Raw genomic sequence first — 22,636 nt, 5'->3', positions numbered from 1 at the left:
CCTTGAATTGCTGGCACAAAGTCATGCTAGTGTGTGCTATATGAGCTGTAGGAGGGCAGCAAAGCCATTGATTTTTTTGGGTTGGTTTAGCTGATTAACTGTTAGAAATATTAAGAGCTTTGAGGGAGAATGCCGGTATTCATGGTAGTGTAAAAGATAGATGTTTACTGGTTATAATCTTCAGGTTCTCATTCTGGGAGAAGTTAATGAGTTAGACTGAAACTTTGTAATGTGTTTTGTATGAAGATAGCACAAATGATATTACTGAGTCTCATCTTCCAGCTGTAAATTACTAGCATGACTTAAACAGGTTTACCCCTGACTTTGGTAATGCCTAGTTACCAGGGTCAGCTTCACTGTCTTTTTGTTTTGTACTATATTTTAGCAAACTGTGTAAAATGATATTATGAGGAAATAGCAGTGATTTTAGGCACTCTACAAGTTTCAAAGTGCTGTCATTTTGTTTGCACGCTGAGGTGAAACTAGGTTCTGGCCCTTCATATGGTAGAAGTGTTGGATGTACAAAAACTGGGATAGCTTTTTCCTTTATTACGGGTGTGCAGCTACTCACTGTGGTGGGTTGATCCTGCCTGGATGCCTGGTGCCTACCAAAGCTACACTGTCTCTGCTCTCCTCAATTGGACAGGGGAGAGAAGACAGAATGAAAGTCTTGAGCATTGAGACAAGAACAGGGAGAGATTATGCACTAATTATCATCATGGGCAAAACAGACTTGACTATTGAAAATTAGTTTTAATTTGTTACTCATTATTCAGAGTAGGATACTGATGAATAAACCCAAAATATAAAATCATAGAATCGTAAAATGGTTTGGGTTGGAAAGGACCTTAGAGCTCACCCAGTTCCAACCCCCTGCCATGGGCAGGGACACCTTCCACTAGACCAGGTTGCTCCAAGCCCTTTCCAACCCAGCCTTGAACACCGCTAAGGATGGGGCAGCCACAGCTTCTTCGGGCAACCTATGCCAGGGCCTCACCACTCTCACAGAGAAGTTCATAATTAGTGTACTTCAGAGAAAATGTTTAGATGAGCTTTCACTTGGTGTTGTTCTTGAAATCTCCTAACCTTATAATTTTGTCATTGTGGCATGCCTGAAACTATCAAGACTCCTTGCAAGAGTCTTGCAGAAGGCACCCATCACTTTCTTTTAAATGACTAATGCCTCACTCACCACATCTTTATTTCCATTTTCTTTTTTCAATGCGCTGACTACAGGAGGATGCCAGATTGACAGTAGTGAATTTCCACCCCACCTCTGCAATACTTAGTATCTAGTCTAGCCAGAAACAAGGAAGATGGTGCATACTGGCTGGATCCTCAGCCTCATCCTCAGCCCCAGCATTCATCAGGGTATTTTGAAAGAGGAAACTTGTGTTCCGAAGTAAATAATAAACACCAAGATTTCCTTTGCCTTTCTTACACTTCTACAAGAGCTTGCAGACACAAAGGAAACATGATGTCTCCCAAAATTTGTAACCTCCTCCCTGATTCTTCCTCATGGCATCCCCTCTCCCTTCCCTCCTGAGGTACAACACAAGCACCACATTAAGGTTATTTGGTTTTACTGGTGGGTGTCCCTGCCCATTGGCAGGGAGGTTGGAGCTAGATGAGCTTTAAGGTCTCTTCCAACCCCAAGCAGTCTATGATTCTATAAATTTTATTGCTGTAGAAGGGATGAGCATGTCACTATATAGTTTGGCCAGCATAGTATGTGTTGCAGCAAAGATTAATGTGCTGAGGCTCAGAGCGGTAACCCTGGAAAAACGAGAATCAGCCATAAGTTAAAATGCCTTTATTTTGTGCTTTCTTCATGTCTTAGATTTATTATTACGTTAAAAAAGCAAAGAGGCATAGTAGGAAGAGAAACAAGAGTTTCTTCTTGAATTGATATAGATGTTAGTACACATGTGGTCTCTGAAATGTTTCTGTCATGCTTCTTTTCTTGCAGAGGACCCATAATCAGATAATAAAATATTAATAACACTGGTCATAAAAGATTTAGCTCTTAGAATGAGAACCTGTAACTGTGGTGCTCAGTGTGTATAATACATTAATGTATTATATACATAATACAGGAGCATAATAGTTCCTGTATGAACTGCAAATGTATAATAGATATAGTTGTTCTAGTCTTAAATTTAAATATGATGTTCCGAGCATGCTCTGTAATTAGTGGCTACTTACAGAGAGATATGTTAAAAATATTTTCCAAAAGTTTATATATACTAAGAAATATGATTTCTGGTGTCACTTGGGATAGAAATATGGTTACTATCTATGCAGACCAAAGAGTCCCTTGCATTCTGGGACACAGTCATACTTCCTCTAAAAAAACCCCCAAAATTATGATACTGTTTATATAAATAACTACTCTACTAATCTTATCTTTGCCCTGGCATACAGGCAAACTAAAAATGAAGACCTACAGCTTTATTTAATATCTTTAATGATTCTCCTCACCCTCCCTGGTTTCTCCCATAGCTGGAAAAACCCCTCATATCTTGCAAAGTACTGCATTAGCTGACAAAATTCTTAACTCTTATATCTTTATTCAGTGCTGAGATTAAGACTGTTACAGAGTTTGAGGGTATAGGTAGTGACCAAGTCCAATTAGTACTTCAATGTCCAGCTCTGTTTTATCTTAATTATCCTACTCAAGTGGGCCTGGAGAGTATGTGAATGTAATTAAAGTGGAGGTTGCCATAATAAATACAGGTAGCAAAGAATTTTTTTCAACCACCCTTTTAAAATAATAAATGTAACCATTGAAATGTCAACCAATTTGTTTGTTGTTTTGGTATATTTTTTTTAAGAAAAAAGAATCCTTAGAAGTTGTGATACTGATGGCAGGAGCAGGTGTCTTGGTGTTGTATTAGCTCTGAGGTGGAGGAATGGGATGCCATTCACCATCTGCAGTTCAACAGGATAGTGATACCAATACAATACACCTTACATGAAACTTTTAGTAACATTAGCTATTGCATTTTTGTTTTTTCTCCTCCAGAGAACAAATTTGGTTGGAACAAGTAATGCAGATTTTCCCTCAGGGGATCCCGGAATGTACCAGTTGGACATTACTCTAAGAAGAGGACAGAATCTAGCAGCACGGGACCGTGGAGGTAAGTACACTGGTTAACTCTTCCTTAATGTTTGGGAAGTCACCTGTCCATTGGGCAAATTTATATGAGGGTATTAAAGTAACAGTTAAGATTGTAAGTATTTTCATTAAGCTCTGTTTAAAGCTATGTAGTTTAAATGACAGTGGGCAAGAATGTTAGCTTATATGAAGGTGTTTCAAAAGGTTTACAATAAGTTTTATCTCAGTCAAAAATACACTTAATGATTTTTAAGAACAACTAGGGATGTGCAGGTCTGCAAGAACTAGTTTTTAAATGCTCAGCTTCCTTATCACAGAGATAGTGAGGATAAGACGCTGAAAATATATATAGGATCTTGGCATACTTCTTACTCTGGAGTTCGTATAAAATTAAGTAGATAAATGGACCAGCAATCACAGTGTGTAAAAAACATTTACAGGACGTTTATTTTAAAGGTATTTTAAAGGTATTCATTATTTTTATTTAAAGGTATTTGCTCATTAGGTAGGCAGCACTTTTTGTCTGTATCTGAGTAAATATGCCTAAGATTGAAAAGAGGCTACTGGAGTTTTAGTTTTATTTTCTGCAGAGAGAGGTTAGCTTTCCTCAAAATGGAAACTAGATTTCATTCTAACTGTCAGCAGCTACAGATCAGAGTTGCCCCATGTAAAAAGTGGACTGGGGAAAATACTTCTAATTTTCCTTTCTATGTTTTAGTCTTGCTGCCACTATCTTGCTCTCTGCAGCAGTGAAGTGGTTTCTCTTCCCATTGTATATTTTCTGCTCACCAAAAGGTACCAGATCTTATTCAGGGTCCTGGCTGCTCTGACTCATCGCTGATGGTGATGGGGAACAGCTTCCTTTTTCTGTGTAGAGAAGCATGGAGGAATGAGCAGAGAGGAGTAGTGGGAAACGGGGTTGCACATTTAGCCTAAAGTGAATCTAATAATGTAGCATCTAATGTGCTACAACAGCTTTGTTCATCCAAGCAAGGCCCTGTGCACCTAAGTCCACTGCACAACAGGCTCAGTCTGTTGGTTTGGTTCCTTCTGCTCTCTCCTTGAGCTGGTGCTGCTCCCTGCGGGGTCCTTACAAGCCTGAGCTGCACTGTCCAACAAAACAGCTTATATCAGATCTACACGGAGCATTTTTCTTCTCATGTGGCTTTCTATCATGCCAGGCATTCTTACAGTCCTCACATGGTGGTGTTACCCAACTGTCCCCTTGAGAACTTCAGAGGGAAAAGCTTCTCTCGTTTGCATAGGAAGCTGAAGGAAAGTCAGGCCATCATTCGCATTCTGCTGATCATAAAATCATAGAATGGTGTGGGTTGAAAGGGACCTTAAAGCTCATCCAGTTCCAATTCCCTGCCATGGGCAAAGACACCCTCCACTAGACCAGATTGTCCCAAGCCCCATCCAACCTGGCCTTGAACACTGCCAGGGATGAGGAAGCCTCAGCTTCTCTGGGTAACTTGTGCCAGGGCCTCACCACCCTCACAGCAAAGAACTTCTTCTCATGATCTCATCTGAATCTCCTCTCTGTCAGCTTAAAGCCATTTTCCCTTGTTCTGTCCCTACAGGCTCTGCAGTGTTTAGGTGATCAAACAGGGCAAAATGATGGGCAGTCTAGTTATTTTTTTTAGTTATGAAAATCAGTTTGACTGGGAATATTAACTTATCTTCCTATCAGGAGTAAGAAATGAGCTGTTTTTCAGTCAGAATACTGTATCTTGACCTCTAATGATGCTTGCCTTCTATATTGGTTTGTAGCTGGCTTACTATACTGATAGTAGCTCTCACTATAATAAGAAATTCGAGTCTTGCCAAAAGGGGAGGTTAATGATTCTATTGTATATATAATCATAGAATCACAGAATGGTTTGGGTTGGCAAGGACCTTAAGATCATCTAGTTCCAAACCTCTGGCACTGGTAGGGACACCTCACACTTAGACTGTGTTCCCCACATCTCTGTCCAGCCTGGCCTGGAACACTGCCAGGGATAGAGCATTTGTCACTTCTTTGGGCAACCTGTTCCAGTGCCTCATCCCCCTCACAGGGAACAATTTCTTTCTTTTATCTAACTTTTTTAACTAAACTTTCCCTGTTGAAGTTTAAATCCTTTAGTTACCTCTTGTCCTATCACTGCAGTCCCTAATGAAGAGTTGCTCTGCAGCATCTTTATAGCCCCCCTTCAGGAAGGCTGCTCTTACGTCACCCCACAGCCTTCTCTTCTTGAGGCTGAACAGCCTCAACTTTCTCAGCCTGTCTTCATGCCGGAGGTGCTCCAGCCCCTGATCACCCTTGTGGCTTCCTCTGAATTTGCTCCAACAGAAAATGGCCTTCTTATTTTGAGGACACCAGAACTGCACATAGTACTCCAAGTGGGGTCTCACGAGAGCAGAGCAGACGGGCAGGATCACCTCTCTCGACCTACTGGTCACTTTGCTGGGGATGCAGCCCAGCACATGGGGGGTTTCTGTGCTCCGAGCGCACACTGAAGCTGGCTCATGTTCATTTTCTCATTGACCAACATCCCCAAGTCCTCTGCAGGGCTTCTCTGAATCACTTCTCTGCTCAGAAATATTCCTTTTCTGATTGCTGTCCGTCATTGATACGCTTATCATACAGAATTTGATGAAGAAATGTTGCTGTGTATGTTAAGCTATAAAGCAAAAAAAAAAAAGCAAAATGATGGAAAATGGACCTTCTGCCTAAGAGCAGTAGAAGTCTGTCATTAGGAGTGGTGTGTCATCTTTGGTGAAGTCTGGTGACTAAAAATTTGGAGCTGATTATCTTCTGTCTAAAAAAGATTTCAACACTGACTGTGTTCAGAATTTGACTTCAACCCAGCAAAACCAAACCATTGTATTTCTATATAATAGCCCTTACTGGACTGTACAGAAGGTCAGATTTATGCAAAGGACTTGCTGCGTTTTTTCTGAAATGATACAAAGCTTCTGGTATGCTTATATTTTTATTTATTTGTTGCCATGTCCCAAACAGGAAATTGAATCATGGGCACAATTCAGACCTTAGTGATCTTGATCTAAACATGCAGACATGTGCAAAAGATAGATATTGTCTGATGAGGAAGTGTGAGGAGCTTCATTTCATCTTCAGAAGAGCCCCACTTTCCATAGGAGTAGCACAGTGTGAAGGCTCTGGTGTGAGTTACATGGCATGAAGTTGAGAAGCAAGGAAGAGGTGGGTTTACATGAGGGCAATCCTTTGTAGAACGAAATCTTGTTGGAGGTAAAAATTTTTCTACTAGTCCAGTAGGAATGGCAGGAGATACTTCCAGGGTGCAAGGTGGAGTTTCCCATTGTGTTATTATTCCAGTCCCTTAGGGCTTCAGAATCACACTAATTGCCTGCTGATTAACCCATGCTTCATCCAAAGCACACATGGCTTGACTTTGTAACTTGCTCAGGTTCTTTCTTGTAAATTGTCATAGTCTAGAGGTATAATTTGGAACTTTTTTCTGCCAAAATATAAAACTGCAGTTGTGATTCCATTTTTATTAGTTCAAAAAAGTATAAAAATAATCAAAATTTGTTTGAAGACCCTAGAAATAACAAGGATGAGGATTTTCTTTTTTTTTCTGTACCTTTTAATCTTTGGAGTTTTATTTTTACCATTACTTTGAGGTGGCTATTTCTGGTGTAAGAACAACAAAGAAAATAAAGCATGTTTCTTCTTTTTCTCTTCTGTGATAAATGCACCATGGCATTTGTTATTCAGCGCATACATTTATATAATAACAAATCTGAAATTATTTGCCTTTCTTTTAGTTTAATTTGTGTGATACTTATTCTTTAAACATCATAAGAATGTGTTTATCGTTCACTTTAATTTCACAGGACAATGTATTTTGTAAGTACATGGACTTTTCCTTTTCTAGGTATGTGGAAGAAATTGCTGACATTGGATATTACAGAATGTGCTTGTTTACTACTGTTATCTGTGGGGACTAAGCTTCCATTCCTTTTTAATAGCTTTTGTTCTCAAAGAAGATATAAATATTCATAAAAGGGGAAAAAGCATGTATGTTCCTGGATACATCTCTGGACTGTTGTATGAATGTAGGTGATCACTGGTTCTTTCCAAGTTGTAAACATCTTACTGAATCTTTGAATTGCCATCTTCCTCTAGCTATGAAGAGATGGAGATAAAGCAAGAGGACCCTGACAGAATTATAATAAGGTAGAGAAAGAAAGTTTCGTAGGCTGTCAAGTCACCTATAGAGCCTCTCAGCTATTGGCAAATGCAGATACCTGTGTTAACAGTTGAGTGATGTTGCTGAGCAGTGGGAATTTACGCCAAGAGTAAAACCCTTTTGGTGTTGCAGATGCACACCGATTTCACTCTTAAGAGAGAAGTAATAGTTTATTTGTTTATGTAAAATAGCAATTAGAATTTGATAATAAATGTGGCAGTGATTTGACAAGGTTCAATGGTGAGGTACACTTGAATATTTACTGCATTTACAAAACTGTCAGAGACCCTCCTGTTAGTCACAAGGTTCAGAAAGTACCCGCTTGTGTCTAAACATCTTCTCAGAGTGGAGTCTAGATACAGATAAATCCACACTTAGTCCCAGACTTGGTCCATGGTTTATGTCTATAGGGTTATATATGCACTGTTAATCCTTTCAATCACTTAGCTAAGACTTCAGAGTTTAGCATGCTGTTAATCCCTTACTAGTGGTCTCTTGCAGCAAGGAATATCTCCGCCTCAAGGAATAGCATTGAGAGGTGTCACTACTCAAAGGGAGACCCTGAACTGCAGCCTGCTGTCATGCAGGAGAGCTCCATGGGCTCTGGGCTGTCTACCAGCTGTGGAGTGAGATAATTGAAATAGTCATGTTTGCATACCAACTACAGAAACTTTGCTTGAGTGGAACTTGACCAGCACTGTGGTTGGGGTGTGCATGTTGGTCAGATTAGGTATTGTTATCTGTCTCCCCTGAATCCACTTTGAGCTGTATACAGCCGTCATGGCCAGACACATCCATTACCACCACCACTGATGACTATCAGTTGAGCAGAGTTATTGGAAATAAAGGCCAGGTTGGCAGGAGGAGCACGCCACCACAGTTGGCCAGTGGTTCCTGCTACTTTGGTATCCAAGATCCCTGTGAAGCCATTTATTGTTAATGCAGGTAAATTGACAGAGCATTGGTAGGAGCAGCTTGGCCTGGGACTTCCAGACCATCATCCTGGAGAAACCCGATTTGTAAATTCAAATTAGAAGGCATCAAATACCTCTTACCTGATCACTAAAAGAAAATAGAAAGTCCAGCTTAAACAATTTCAGGAAGATTATCATCTAAGTCATAAGGTTTTTAGGGACAAAACAAACAATGTTTCCTTTGATTAAGGGATGCAATTCTGTTTATATCGAAGTATATCAACAAGAATAATAAGTTGAGCTACCAGGAAAACATTTCTATATCATGCTTAAATCCTGTTTAAATGAACCTGACTTTACACATGCCAAAAATGAAATGTAAATATTTTCTTGAAATTGGGCCAATCATTGCACATTTGCTTTTTGCTTATTCTGTCCTATGCTGGTATGTTTGTTTGGTTTTTCTTTTTCTTTCTTTTTATTTCATAAACAAAATTAGTATTTGCTTAAATGAGTATTTAGTAAACTAAGTAAAGATACTTACAATGGGCTACGTTGAACTATAGTATGGCAGTTGTCTTTTTTGTGGCAGGAATTAGTCTTCAAAAGAAAGATAAAAAGCTGTGGTTGTTATAAGCAATATTTCTTTAATGGGCACTGAATAATTAAAAGTTTGTATTCCCTGTTCAATTTTGAGTAGAAGAACTCTGCAGGCTATAACATCTGTGTTCTCACTGTGAATTTGTAATTGGCAGGTTCATTCTTAGGATATTAGCTTTCCAGAAAAGCTTTGTATAGTTTAAGCTAATTAGTGCGTTAAGTGAATTGGGTGGATAATTCTTTGCTAGGTGGATAGGTGGACAGAAGGACAGAAACTACGATCATTTATGGAAAAGCCTTAGGCTTTAGTGTGTAGTTTGGGTGTTTAGGGGGTTGCTGATGACCCATGAGAAGATAGGCTTGGCAGCTCTTCAACAAGAGCATTACCATTTCTATTTGTTAAATTACTATAAAATAATTCATGCTAAGTAATTCTTTACTTTTCAGAATAAAAGACTATACCGAGGAGACATATTCTATGTTCTTTATTATGAGATGTTTCACAAAAAAGTTTGAAAATGTAAAATACGTAAAATGCTAAGAACTGATACGTGTTATACTTGACATACTCTGCTAACGCAACTGAGAACTTTCTCCCCAGTTAATTAACGTAAGATTCTAAAACTGGCCTTGAGAATTTCAGTGTCCAGTTACTGTATGCTCCTGGACTTGGGTGGCATCTTTAGGTATCTGTTAGGATGATGTATCCTAGGAAAACAGAGGCTGCCACCCTATGCCAAGAGTCCTTATTGCCTTTACACAAGTAATGGTGGTGCTTCAGCAAGAGAGCAGTTTTTCACAGAGGTAGTTGAGAGAAGCTGTTAAGCTTGTGATGATGCAAGGTCCTGCACCTGGGTTGAGGCAGTCCCAGGCACAAACAGGCTGGGCAGAGACTGAGTTGGAAGCAGCCCTGAGAAGCACTGGGGATGTTGGGCGACAAGATCCCATGACCCAACTTCAGTGTGAGCCTGGGCCCAGAACCCCCCTGGTGTGCTGGGCTGCATCCCCAGAGCGTTAGCAGCAGGTCAAGGGAGGGGATTCTGCCCCTCTGCTGCACTCTGGGGAGAGCCCCCAGCAGTCCTGAGTCCAGCTCTAGGGCAACAACACACAAGGGTTGTGGAGCTGTTGGAGTGAGTACAGAGGAGGACATGGAGATGCTGCAAGGGCTGGAGCAGCTCTGCTCTGGAGACAGGCTGAGAGCTGAGCTTGTTCAGCCTGGAGAAGAGAAGGCTCCTTAAGGGGAAACCTTAGAGCCCCTTCCAATGCCCAAAAAGGGGCTATAGGAAAGCTGGAGAGGGGCTTTTGGGGAAGGGCCTGTAAGGACAGGACAAGGGGGAATGGCTTTAACATGACAGAGGGAAGACTGCGATGAGATAGACAGAAGTTCTTCCCTGTAAGAGTGGTAAGGCCCTGGCACAGGTTGCCCAGAGAGGCTGTGGCTGCCCCATCCCTGTCAGTGTTCAAGGCCAGGTTGGATGGGGCTTGGAGCAACCTGGTCTAGTGGAAGGTGTCCCTGCCCATGGCAGGGGGTTGGACCTGATTGATCTTGCCTTTCTTTATATATATACTTTCAAAATTTGATGGTCTCTCTTCAAGGAATGTAAGAGGTCTGTGAAAGGAATGCAGCTTTTGACTCAGTGGGCCTAATGAATTCTCAGCTTTAAAATAAGGATGTGTTGAAGCTAGCTTCTTAGTGGTTCCCAACATTTACAGCACAGAGATTAAAACCCTGAGGTTTTGCAATGTGGTATGTAGAACCAGCAGCTGAGCCACCCTACTACTAAATTTACACCAAAAAAAAAAAGTAAATTATTTTCCATCTGGATTCAAAAGTATTCACCTGGCATGTATTCACCACATTATTTTACATTGATTTCAGATTTCACCAGGGTTTTTGAGATTTGTGAAGTCTGTACAATAAAAGATCATGCTTAAAGTGCATTAAGGGAACCATGAGGAATCATGAGAAAATCACTGCTTACAGGAAACTATGGCTTGTGTTAGTGTCATTGGTTTTTTAGTGTCCATGTTCAAAGTATTCTTCATATTTTATTTAATTAATTCAAATGTGTGGTCCTCGCCTTAAAAAGCAGTACTGGAATACTCATGAAGCAAGTTAATTATGCCAGAATAAGTATTTTTACACAGTTCAGTCGTTTCCAGAGTTGATGACCTTAACCTTGTCACATGTGAGATCATTGCTTTACACCACTACGGTTTTTTGAAAGGGATTTAAGGTAAAGAGTACTGACACCTTGTGGCTGCATTAAATAGTGTAAGAAACTCTGGCCAGAGCATGTTCTGTTTAGAAGAGCATGTTGCAGTTTCAACAAAAGCTAACGACTGCATTTCCCAGTGGATGTAAGCACACGTCTCTACAATATGCTTGTCTTGTAAAAAACATTAAAAGTAAAAAAACCCCAAACCAACACCCCCACCCCCAAAAGTCTGTCTTATAATTCTGCTGCTGCTCTTGAAGATGGAGCTTTTCATGCTAGAATTATTGTTTATTTTAAGATACTCTTGGACTGATTAGACTCAAATATTATTAAGGCTCAGAAATAGAGAAGAGAGAAACAAAATCACATCCAATATTTTTTATTAAAATGCATTTCACTTACCTAACAATGAAATCATACAAACTAGCATTTTAGGGAAAGGATTAGTTTGAATTTTCTGTCCAGCTTTTTTCTTTTGTTTAAAGACAAACACATTTTTTGCAATCAAAATGTGCAGGAAAAGATGTGTAGTCTTTCTTCAGCTCACCATGGAAGTGGTGGTTTCATGATGACTGTCTCAGGCACAACTACATGTCTTACAGCTCTACTTGGGGCCAATCTAGCTGCAAAATGCTCGCCTTTCTCGGCTGGACCAGTTCCCAAATCCATTTGGTGGCCGTTTCCTGAGCTGTTGATGCCAGCACAGCAGAGGGGCAGCAGTTTCATGAGCTGTTGGTGCCAGCGCAGCAGAGGAGCAGCAGCGAGAACCACAGTTGCTCCTTCCAGCAGTAGCAATGACGGGCAGCCTTGTGCTGCCCGCTGCTGGTCCCCATGGTGGGGCTGCTGGGCACAAGTGAAAGCAGCATTTGTTCAATTCTGCCCACATCCTTCCTGCAGGTTCACTCTCTTTCCAAGGATCAGTTATAGTCAGTGCACTGGAGTTGAGGTTGAATTGTGTGAAATAGAATCGCAGCATGGTAATAGCAACATAGTAAACCGCAATGTGAAACCTTGTGCCAGGGGAAAGGGATTCTATTTTAAACCCAAACTGATTTTGGTAATTTGCTTTCATACTGTCACACCCACATAGTCACATTTACAAGCACAGATGTGTTCTCTGGGTTGTGCATGATAGGGAGGGCAAAGATGCCAGCTGACAGGTCCTCTTTACCTCTCTGGGACTTCTGCTAGTCACTTGACTATGTCTATGATGATTTTGGATGTGCCACTTTGTACCTTCTCAGAGCTGGCCATGATCTATCTATCAGCCTTTTCACATCTCTGTGTGTGCCATTGGGTTTTTGCTCACTGTCCTTTGCCCACATGGGTGCCTTGAGAAGAGGGCACACGTGTGCTCCTGTATGGCTGCTCTTCTCTATGCCCCCACAATGTCATCCCAAGAGCTCTCCTCCCACCAGTTGTTCCTTCTGACATTTCCATATCCATGTCCTCTCCATTCTCCATTCATGCCATATTTGACACTTCTCTTTCAGTTCCCTTCAGGGTTGTTTTTCTGGCCCTAGTTGATTGTTATTCAGTGGCATCGGGGGGCTTGGACCTTGTGCTGTCATGTGGGCAGGTGCTGCAGGAATCACATGAACTTTGTGGACTGACTTTATAGTTGAACTGTTCATTGAGAGTGTTGTAGGAAGTGTGTTTTCATGGAAAAGGGAAGCAGGGGAACAGTAAAGTCAATGATGAAGCTATACTAATGGTGCCAGTGGAGCCTGTGCCTTTTCAAAGGCAGAAGATAATTAGATTAATATTTTTCAGAAATAATTTTAACTTTATAATTTAATTTTTTTGATTACATTAAGATAAAAGCCTAGTCCTAACAAGGACATAATTCTGTTAACTGAAAACAGCCAGTATTCTATGTATGACTGTGTATGAGTACAGATTGCAGACAACAAAGTGATGCAAACACCCATTTGACATTAATGCAGTGAATTACAGAGTAATGACACTGTGGAAAATAATAAATTGTGACAATAAAAAATTCGTTCCTCAACTGCTGTTTTCAAACTGACTATTGGTAGAAATTGAATTTACTTCTGCTTCAGTTAATTTAATTTCCATTCCCTTAATGTATTAAAGTGATATTGGTAATAGTATATACATGTCTTTAACAGGAACCAGTGACCCATATGTCAAGTTCAAACTTGGAGGCAAAGAAGTATTTAGAAGTAAAACAGTACACAAGAACCTCAATCCTGTGTGGGATGAAAAAACATGCATTCTTCTAGATAACCTAAGAGAACAGTTGTATATAAAGGTGAGATACTATCTTACTTATGTCTGTCAAATTATAACAGAAGAGTTATAGACAGGATTTAGATCTTATAATTTTTGTGTGCTGAAAAATTTATTGTGCGTAGTAGGTTATTAAAGACTTTAGAGGTGTGAATTGCTTAAATTACATCTGTAAATAACAATATCAACATTTTCAAAAGTGAAAGGTAAATACAGGTATTTTTATTTCTTTCAGGCCATATTTTTTTCTTTTATACTTCTTTAGTGGCATCTTAGGAGAAGGGCAGAGAAAGCAAACTGTGTTTCATGATGATGGCATCCCTTTTATTACAGAAATATCATTGCATCTTTCTGATATAAAGCATAATCTATCCCATTAAAATAAATTCTTTGCTGAGATTAATTTTCCCAATTGTCCTATGTTTTCTTTCTTTTTTTTCTGTTTGTACTGAACACAGTGGATTTGCATATATGTTTCATAATGCTTTATGCCCTTTTGTATTTTCACGTTGTATCTCTTGTTAATATATGACAAGGGAAGATGATTTTTTTCATAATAGAGGCATCACTTAATCCAAAAAAACAGATGGCTTGAGTTTAAACCAAAGAGAGGCCCAGAATAATTAGCAGCAGTGCTACTAACTAATCCATGTTTGAATGGACACCAGAAAAGCTGTGAGCATTGTTTTATAGGCATAGAAATGAAAGGTACTTTTCTGGCCCCAGTAATTTATGGTCATCTATATCCAAAAGTGATTCTTAATTGTGTAAAAGAGTAGATAAATAATAACTTAGAAAATTATGTTAGAAAAGCTATAATCTTAAGCTTCTAATTAGGACATAGAATCATAGAATAATTAGGGTCGGAAACAACCTTAGGATCATCTAGTTCCAACCCCACTGCAATGAGCAGGGATACCACACACTAAATCATAACACCCAAGACTCTGTCCAGCCTGGCCTGGAACACTGCCAGGGATGGAACATTTATCACTTCTTTGGGCAACCTGTTCCAGTGCCTCACCCCCCTCACAGGGAACAATTTCTTACTTTTATCTAACTTTTTCAACTAAATTTCCCTGTTGAAGTTTAAATCCTTTAGTTACCCCTTGTCCTATTACTGCAGTCCCTAATGAAGAGTTGCTCTCCAGCATCTTTGTAAGCCCCCTTCAGATATTGGAAGGCTGCTCTTACGTCACCCCACAGCCTTCTCTTCTTGAGGCTGAACAGCCCCAACTCTCTCAGACTGTCCACTGGCCATAATATTTGAAAAATCATGGCAGTCAGGTGAAATTCCTGACGACTGGAGAAAGGGAAATATAACTCCCATTTTCAAGAAGGGGAAAATGGATGACTCGGGGAATTACAGACCAGTCAGTCTCACCTCTGTGCCTGGCAAAATCTGGGAGCAGATTCTCTTGGAAGGCATGCTAGGGCAAATGAAAAACAACAAGGTGCTTGGTGACAGCCAGCATGGCTTTACTAAGGGGAAATCCTGCCTGACCAATTTGGTGGCCTTCTATGATGGGGCTACAAAGATGATGGACAGTGGTGGAACAGCTGACGTCATCTACCTGGATTTGTGCAAAGCGTTTGACACCGTCCCACAGGACATCCTTGTCTCTAAATTGGAGAGACACCAATTTGATAGGTGGACCACTCGGTGGATAAAGAACTGGCTGGATGGTCGCACTCAAAGAGTTGTGGTCAACGGTTCAATGTCCGGCTGGAGACCAGTAATGACTGGTGTCCCTCAGGGATCGGTGTTGGGACCGGTCTTGCTTAATATCTTTGTCGCTGACATGGACAATGGAATTGAGTGTGCCCTCAGCAAGTTTGCCAATGACACCAAGCTGTGTGGTTCCATTGGTACACTGGAGGGAAGGAATGCCATCCAGAGGGACCTTGACACACTTGTGAGGTGAGCTGATGCCAACCTCATGAAGTTTAACCATGCCAAGTGCAAGGTCCTCCACCTGGGTGGGAGCAATTCCAGGCACAGCTACAGGTTGGGCAAAAAGGAAATTCATGGTAGTCCTGTGGAGAAGGACTTGGGGGTGTTGGTCAATGAGAAAATGAACATGAGCCAGCAGTGTGCGCTCACAGCCCAGAAAGCCAACCGTATCCTGGACTGCATCAACAGGAGTGTGACCAGCAGGTCGAAGGAGGTGGTCCTGCCCCTCTACTCTGCTCTTGTGAGACCTCACTTGGAGTATTGTGTGCAGTTCTGGTGTCCTCCACATAAAAAGGACATGGAACTGTTAGAACAAGTCCAGAGGAGGGCCACAAGGATGATCAGGAGACTGGAACCTCCCATATGAAGACAGGCTGAGAAAGTTGGGTCTGTTCAGCCTGGAGAAGAGAAGGCTGCGTGGAGACCTCATAGCAGCCTTCCAGTATTTGAAGGGGGCCTGCAGGGTTGCTGGGGAGGAACTATTTGTTAGGGACTGTAGTGATAGGACAAAGGGTAACGGATTGAAACTTAAACAGCATAAGTTTAGACTGGGTATACGGAAGAAATTCTTTCCTGTTAGGGTGGTGAGGTACCTGGAATGGGTTGCCCAGGGAAGTTGTGAATGCTCCATCCCTGACAGTGTTCAAGGCCAGGTTGGATGAAGCGTTGGGTGATATGGTTAAGTGGCAGGGGGGTTGGAACTAGATGATCTTGAGGTCCTTTCCAACCCTAACTATTCTATGATTCTGTGATTCTATGCCAGAGGTGCTCCAGCCCCTGATCATCCTCATGGCTTCCTCTGAATTTGCTCCAACAGAAAATGTCCTTCTTATGCTGAGGACACGAGAACTGCACACAGTACTCCAAGTGGGGTCTCACGAGAGCAAAGCAGAGGGGCAGGATCACCTCCCTCAACCTGCTGGTCAATTTGCTGGGGATGCAGTCCAGCACATGGGGGGTTTCTGTGCTGCGAGCGTACACTGAAGCTGATTCATGTTCGTTTTCTCATTGACCAACACGCCCAAGTCTTTCTTCTCAGGCTGCTAGGAATCTCTTTTCTGACCAGCCTGTAGCTGTGCCTGGGATTGACCTGACCCAGGTGTAGGACCTTGCACTTGGTTTGATTGACCTTCATGATGTTGACATTGGCCCACCTCTCAAACATTTCAAGATCCTTCTGGATCTCATCTGGTCCCTCCAGTGTAACAACTGAACTGCATATGTAGTTCAAAAACACTTAGAGAAAGTATGGAAACTTAAGTCTTACCTATATAATCTTTTTAATTTTCTGTAATAATATAATACTTTAGATCAGCATCATTCTTAATCTCATATATATGACAAAAATTTTAACTGAAATATCAAATTGTAGATTTGTTTTTAGTAGATGAATGCCACTTAAGCAGCCTCTGAATATTGATCTGTACTGTTTCATATATTCTGCTCAGACAAAGTGCATTGTTACTAGAAATGTATAGAGTTAATTATAATTGTCAGTTCGCATTTTCGTATCCTTATTAAGCTTAGTAACTCGCAAGGAAGCAGATTTGAAGGACACTTAAAACACAGCTGCCTATTTTGGTTTATTTTTGCCAAATACCAACATGCAGTAGGGTAATGAGGAAATAGGTGTGTGTATTTCTATTTTTTTTCCTTCTAGGAGGAGTGTGCTTGGTGGCAATTGTTATCCATGTTTGTGCTCTGAACACCTCTGAAATACCTCTTTTTTTTTGCTTGTCCAGACACTCTAGGCGGTGCTGTATAGTCTTTGGGCCATGATGTTTGTTACTATTGTCTTATTCAGTCCATATTAAGGTATTTGTAGAAGATGAACAGCTTTAACTGCATCCTGGAAAAGAGTTTCTGTAATGCAGCCATCAAAGTATTTACATCAAAACTGAAGACCTTGAACCTAGATATGTCACAACTCAAACATTCTCATTGCTCTTCACAAGTCTCACTATTACTTAGAGCTGAAAGTGTATTTTGGTCCTTACAAATTCTGTTGACAATATTTGCCAGAAAATTTAACTAACCTAGAAAGTCAATTTTGATAACTGACATTTTCCCCTTTTCTGTTGTAATTTTGTCTCACTTTTCTTTACTGCCACCCACCTTTTTTGCTTGTTTCTCTCCAAAAGCTGTCTGCAATTTATTTATTACATGGGAAGGCACAGTGTATCTCAGATCACTGATGCCATTCAATGTCCTGGCAACATATGTGGATGTATGTAAATTTGGATGTCAGTATGTCAGTAAATTTGCCCATATACTTTCTCTTTTAGGTAACAAGGTTTTTTCTTACAGAAATATATTAAGATTTCATCTTAGATTTTAATATTCCCAAAATCTGAAACTTACATGGCCTTCAAAATACACACTTTTATACCTAATACCAGTGCAAGTGCAGTAAACTCCCACTTTTCACATTTTATTGCCCTCCTGCTTGTACTCTGCAAAACTGATAAAGGTATCAATGTATAGCATATCAGCAATTCTGCTTGACTTCAGTTGTGCTCTTCATCTTCCTTCTTTTAATGCCTAAGTTTATAAAAATGCTTCTTCTGTTTTATAAAATTGGTGTTGTTCATATACACAGTCTGAAGTAGTATAGCCCCATGTCTGGAGATGATGCATTTTGACTTCTATGTAAGCAGTTTCAAATTTGATTTTGTGGCCAGAAAGTTTCCAGTTACTTTCAGAGAGTCCTGGTTTATCAAGCAATACAAAATAGTAATATATAAAAAAAGATTTCTAATACTGGAAAATGCTTATATCTCCTGTGTGTCTTAGGTCTTTGACTATGACTTTGGACTTCAAGATGACTTTATTGGTTCGGCGTTTTTGGATCTCACATCACTGGAGTTGAACAGGTATGACACAAACAAGCCTACGGAGTAATTCTTCATGGTTACCTCCTAATATTTTTTTTATATTTGTGGAATTGCAAATAGAACAGTGTGCTCGAAAATAATTATATAAACCTACATCATATGAAACCATCTGAAGAAAACCACTTATGTTTAGGGAATTACTGTAATATGAAAGTTAATATATTAATTGATCATGAACGATATTTCTTACAGTGTCTACAGAAACATTAGCTTTATAATCACTTTAACGGATTGAAAAAAAGAAGTTCAGCAGTAGGTGGTAATGCTGTGAATTCAAGGAACAGAAGTGTAAGGTTAATGCTACAGTTCAGATCTAACTGCAGTACGTATAAGTCCTTAACACAGGGTAACAGTTGTTACTATTTATAAGTGTTCAGACTGCAATACTTGGAAGTAGAAATAGGGTAAATTTGTGACATTTTCAAGTGTTTCATATAAATGTTGGTGGACTTAATTCCTATGATTAAGAAATTTCATTATCTGAAAGCTTGTAATCAAAAGAAATGCGTATATCTTTGTTTCCTAGGCAAACAGATGTTACCTTGAGTCTGAAGGATCCTCATTACCCTGACCATGACCTGGGAAGCATATTATTATCAGTTCTGTTAGCTCCTAGAGAAGAACAGCGAGAAGTGGTAATTTTGAATGTTTTAATATGTGTTACCTCTCTTGTTCTGTAACTACAAAACTTAAAGCATGATAATAAACCATTTAAATACAATAGTAAACCAGTTAAATTCTGGGATTAACTTGATTTTTCTAATTCTTAAAATAATGTTGAAGAGTGTTTCTGGTGTAGTACCACATACTTTGTCTGATTTGAATCTTTCCTGAGATAGAACTGCAGGATCCAGATTGAATGTAAATGTTCAGCAGTTTCAGTTAAAGTCAGTTGCAGGTGAATGGTGCTGATCAATATAGATAAATATCAGTAAACCACTGGTGAAGGATTTTGGACCTAGTGTTGCCACCTCTAGATAAGAGCCTTTAAATCCTATTCCCCACTGTAAACAAAGAAACTTGAAGATAGTATTTCTGCTTTTGGCATCTAATGATGGAGTATTATTTTATATTTTTCAATTTCATGACCTCATTTCAATTAGAAAATCATGTGGGTTTTTAGGTTTATAGTAATTTCTTCATCAATCTTAGTTTTTGATCTGCTTACTTATAAATGAAAATTGTTTCCAGTTTTATAGATCCTGTTACTTCTGACAAATTCTGTCTCTAGTTTGATGTATTTTACTATTTTTTTTGTCAGTTAACTTTTGACTTGAGCACGACTGGTACAACTATGGCAGAAATGCAACAGACGACGTCTGTCTCAGAGCTTGTAAAATAATGTGGATTCCTTTAGCTTCAGGGAGGCCAAGAATAAAATACTAATATGATGAAATTTTCCATGGATATGGTCCCTTATATGGTTTTCATAAGATATATGTTTCTATATGCTGCAGTGTGACAAATCATCCTGTTACATACCTGAGGAATATTCGAAGGTTCTAATATGCTTCGTTTTCCACTTTTTTCCTACCTGTTATTAAGTAACCTAATAACTCAGTCATTGGAACTAGGTGTTTGGTGTGACAGAGATGTGGAGTTCTGAAAACTGGGTTTTCATCTCTTCATAACATTCAATTAGAACTTAATAAAAAAAGTAGAATGTGGAAACAGTGGCAGTTTAATTAGACAGTGTGTTTTTCTTTCTTTTAGGAATACATTTGTCCAGACAATTCAGAGTACTATCTTGGCAAATTTGTACCACTAAAGTGTTGATCACCTAAATTGAAAATTGTATTTAATTTCAGGGGGTTTGTTTGTGTATTTGGGTATGACCAGCATTTCTGAGTAAGCTGGTAATAGCCATTTTCCAAGTGGCTTTGGCATTGTCCTGCCATAATGCTAAATCAATACGGCATGGAAATACTGTATTTTTATGTGGAAATCAAATACATGAACAGGATTAGTTTTCTTTTTTCATCCTGCAGCTAGGATAGCTACCGTGATGCTCAGTGTTACTGGCTATTATATCAAAAGCATTCAAGAATGTCACAGGTGAAAAATGCAATTAAACCACTATAGTGTAACATGTCTTTCACATGTGTATTTACTTGGCGAAGTTGCCACAGAATGTCAGAAGTAATGGGAGTACAATAGACTTGCTGGGTAGCAACTTTTTTCATACCCAGCTGACTGGTTGTGATAGGAGGAAGAATTAGGTTTGTGCTAGTATGCTTTTTTTTTTTTAAGCTCTCTCTAATGGTTGGATTTAATGATCTTAAAAGTCTTTTCCAACCTAAATGATTTCGTGATTCTGTTTAGTAAGCAAATACTTTAGCTCAAGTAACTAATTTTTCTTCCCATTTGAACTGTTATTATGGGACTTCATTCTGGAAAACCCAAAATTCAGAGTAGGCTTCAGGTTCTTAATTTGAAGCTTTATATTTAGTATTAGAAACCAGAGTCTCTAAGGTATGGATTTCAGAGTGGTTATGGCAAAGTTTAAATAAAATTAGAGAATTTGTGTCAGAGGGGAGATGACCTACGAAATCAATACTGAATTGCTGTCTATAAGTATGTTAGGATTTTAATAATTCAAGGCACTGTTATCTTTTATTCAGTTTCCACATGTACATGTTATTTATTTATTAGATTTTTTTTACACTCTAAGGAGTAGATATATTACAAAATGTGTCACCCCAATTAAAGTATCATGCTTACTCATTTTAAAAGGTCTTGTAATAATGAAGATAATTTTTTTTAATTTAATATGGCTGAGATCAGTATTTTTTCAAATGTTACGTTAAAGGATTGAGGCTAGTTCTTGTCCACTCTGGCAATGTGCAATGTACAAAGTACTGATTAAAGAAACTCCCAATCTGTGTAGCATGCTGTTTGCATAATTGCTGCTTCCCTTGTACTTGGATATCTCTTTGCAGGTAATAATTCAAAGAGTATAGTTGAAATATATAAATAAAAATGTGTAAACACCTCTGAATATGCTTTAATGACTGCTGCGTAGGACATGCAGAAACACTTTCTCTTCACATCGTGCACTTTTTTTTTCTTACATCATTGCAAATTTATTTAAATCTTGTTGATTTGATATCTCTATGTAGGCTCCATTTAAAAAATATATTTTATTCCGAATAAGTTTTAACTTATTCAGGTGATAATTCTAAATTTGTTTGCACATATTGTCACATGTAAATGGTGTAAAAAAGTTACATCTTCAAGCTGAAGAATTGAGAAATTAATCCCTACTGCTTAAATTTTAGGTACTTCAATTTCATAGATATTTAAAATGAGAGTGTTTATGAAGACCATTGGGAAAATGAAAACAGGAGTAGCATTCTTGTGTAACCATAGAAGTAGTGTTGTGTCTGATCCTGGATTTTGGGCAGCAAAGCATTTTGTTGGAATATCAAGATAATGCACGGGTGTATTATAGGAAGATGCATCCTGTCACACTGCATAAGAAATACTGACACTGCTGGAGGATAAGATACTGCAGCTGAAAGTTTGAAGTTAAATGGTACAAAATAGGTGGTCTTGTATATTGCCATCTGTCTGTGATAGAGGTATTATTACAAATCATTTAAAATAAGCAGTCAGACAGAGGAATACTTCGTTTCGTTTGGGTGAAACTATCTTTTGTGAAGCCATGAGGTGTGCGAAGAGATGAGAGAGAGATTAGATATACATAGGAGCATTCTCTTCCTCATCTTTCTGAAAGAAATTCTGAGGAAATGCAGATTTTCTCTGTGTTGTCTGATGACATGTTCTTTAGTATTTACAAGTCAAAGGTCAGTTTTGCTAGGATCAAACCTGATTACATCTTTGGATTCAGATATCAAGCAGGAATATTAACATATGCATATGTTCGTGCAAATGGATGTGAAACTGTATGACAGATTAGAAGGGAGGGTTTGTCTTTAAGTCATGGAGGACTTACTCTGGAGTGAAAAACAGTGCTCAAGTAGTTTGCTGCTTTGGTTTTTCCAATAAAAATATGTTAGACATAGTTTCAGGTAAAGGAGATTTGGTGTACTAGTTCCATAAAGAAGAATTTTTGTGGTATGTTTTATTGGAAGAAAATACAGAAGTAGCCTGCAGTTATCACTGAATATTAATTTAAGAGTATGGACAGGTGGCCAGACTTTCTAGCAAATATTCTATGCCATTATCTTTGCCTTTTGTGACCTAATGCTTGTTGTAAAGGCATAAAAATGTGAACTTTTAAAGTAATAATCTTGTAATATCTCATTCGAACTACATACATGACTTAAAGTTCTATTCTTTTGCATTTTGATGAATGAAGGCAATCTGATTTGTTCTTATTTTCAGTCGGAACTTGTGAATCAAAATTGATGAATGTTCCTACAATTATTCTTAAAAATGTCTTCAGTATTGTCAGAAAGTAATATATTTCCAGCCTAACATACTTAATTGCAGTAGGACTGG

The 22,636-nt window shown here is 39.1% G+C and overlaps 1 protein-coding gene across 1 annotated transcript in view; it reads left to right on the top strand.

The window, feature by feature from the left end:
• The window catches only part of MCTP1 (multiple C2 and transmembrane domain containing 1), a 271,275-nt gene that overhangs the window by 94,078 nt on the left and 154,561 nt on the right, over positions 1-22,636 (top strand). Inside the window, exons 2-5 of the mRNA XM_005145967.3 lie at positions 3,026-3,140; positions 13,204-13,346; positions 18,072-18,151; positions 18,699-18,807. Coding sequence (XP_005146024.3) covers positions 3,026-3,140; positions 13,204-13,346; positions 18,072-18,151; positions 18,699-18,807 — 447 coding nt within the window. The remainder of the gene's footprint in view (positions 1-3,025; positions 3,141-13,203; positions 13,347-18,071; positions 18,152-18,698; positions 18,808-22,636) is intronic.

The sequence above is a fragment of the Melopsittacus undulatus genome, chromosome Z (assembly GCF_012275295.1).
Source record: "Melopsittacus undulatus isolate bMelUnd1 chromosome Z, bMelUnd1.mat.Z, whole genome shotgun sequence".
Lineage (NCBI taxonomy): Eukaryota > Metazoa > Chordata > Aves > Psittaciformes > Psittaculidae > Melopsittacus > Melopsittacus undulatus.
This window is presented reverse-complemented; position numbering and strand designations above follow the sequence as displayed.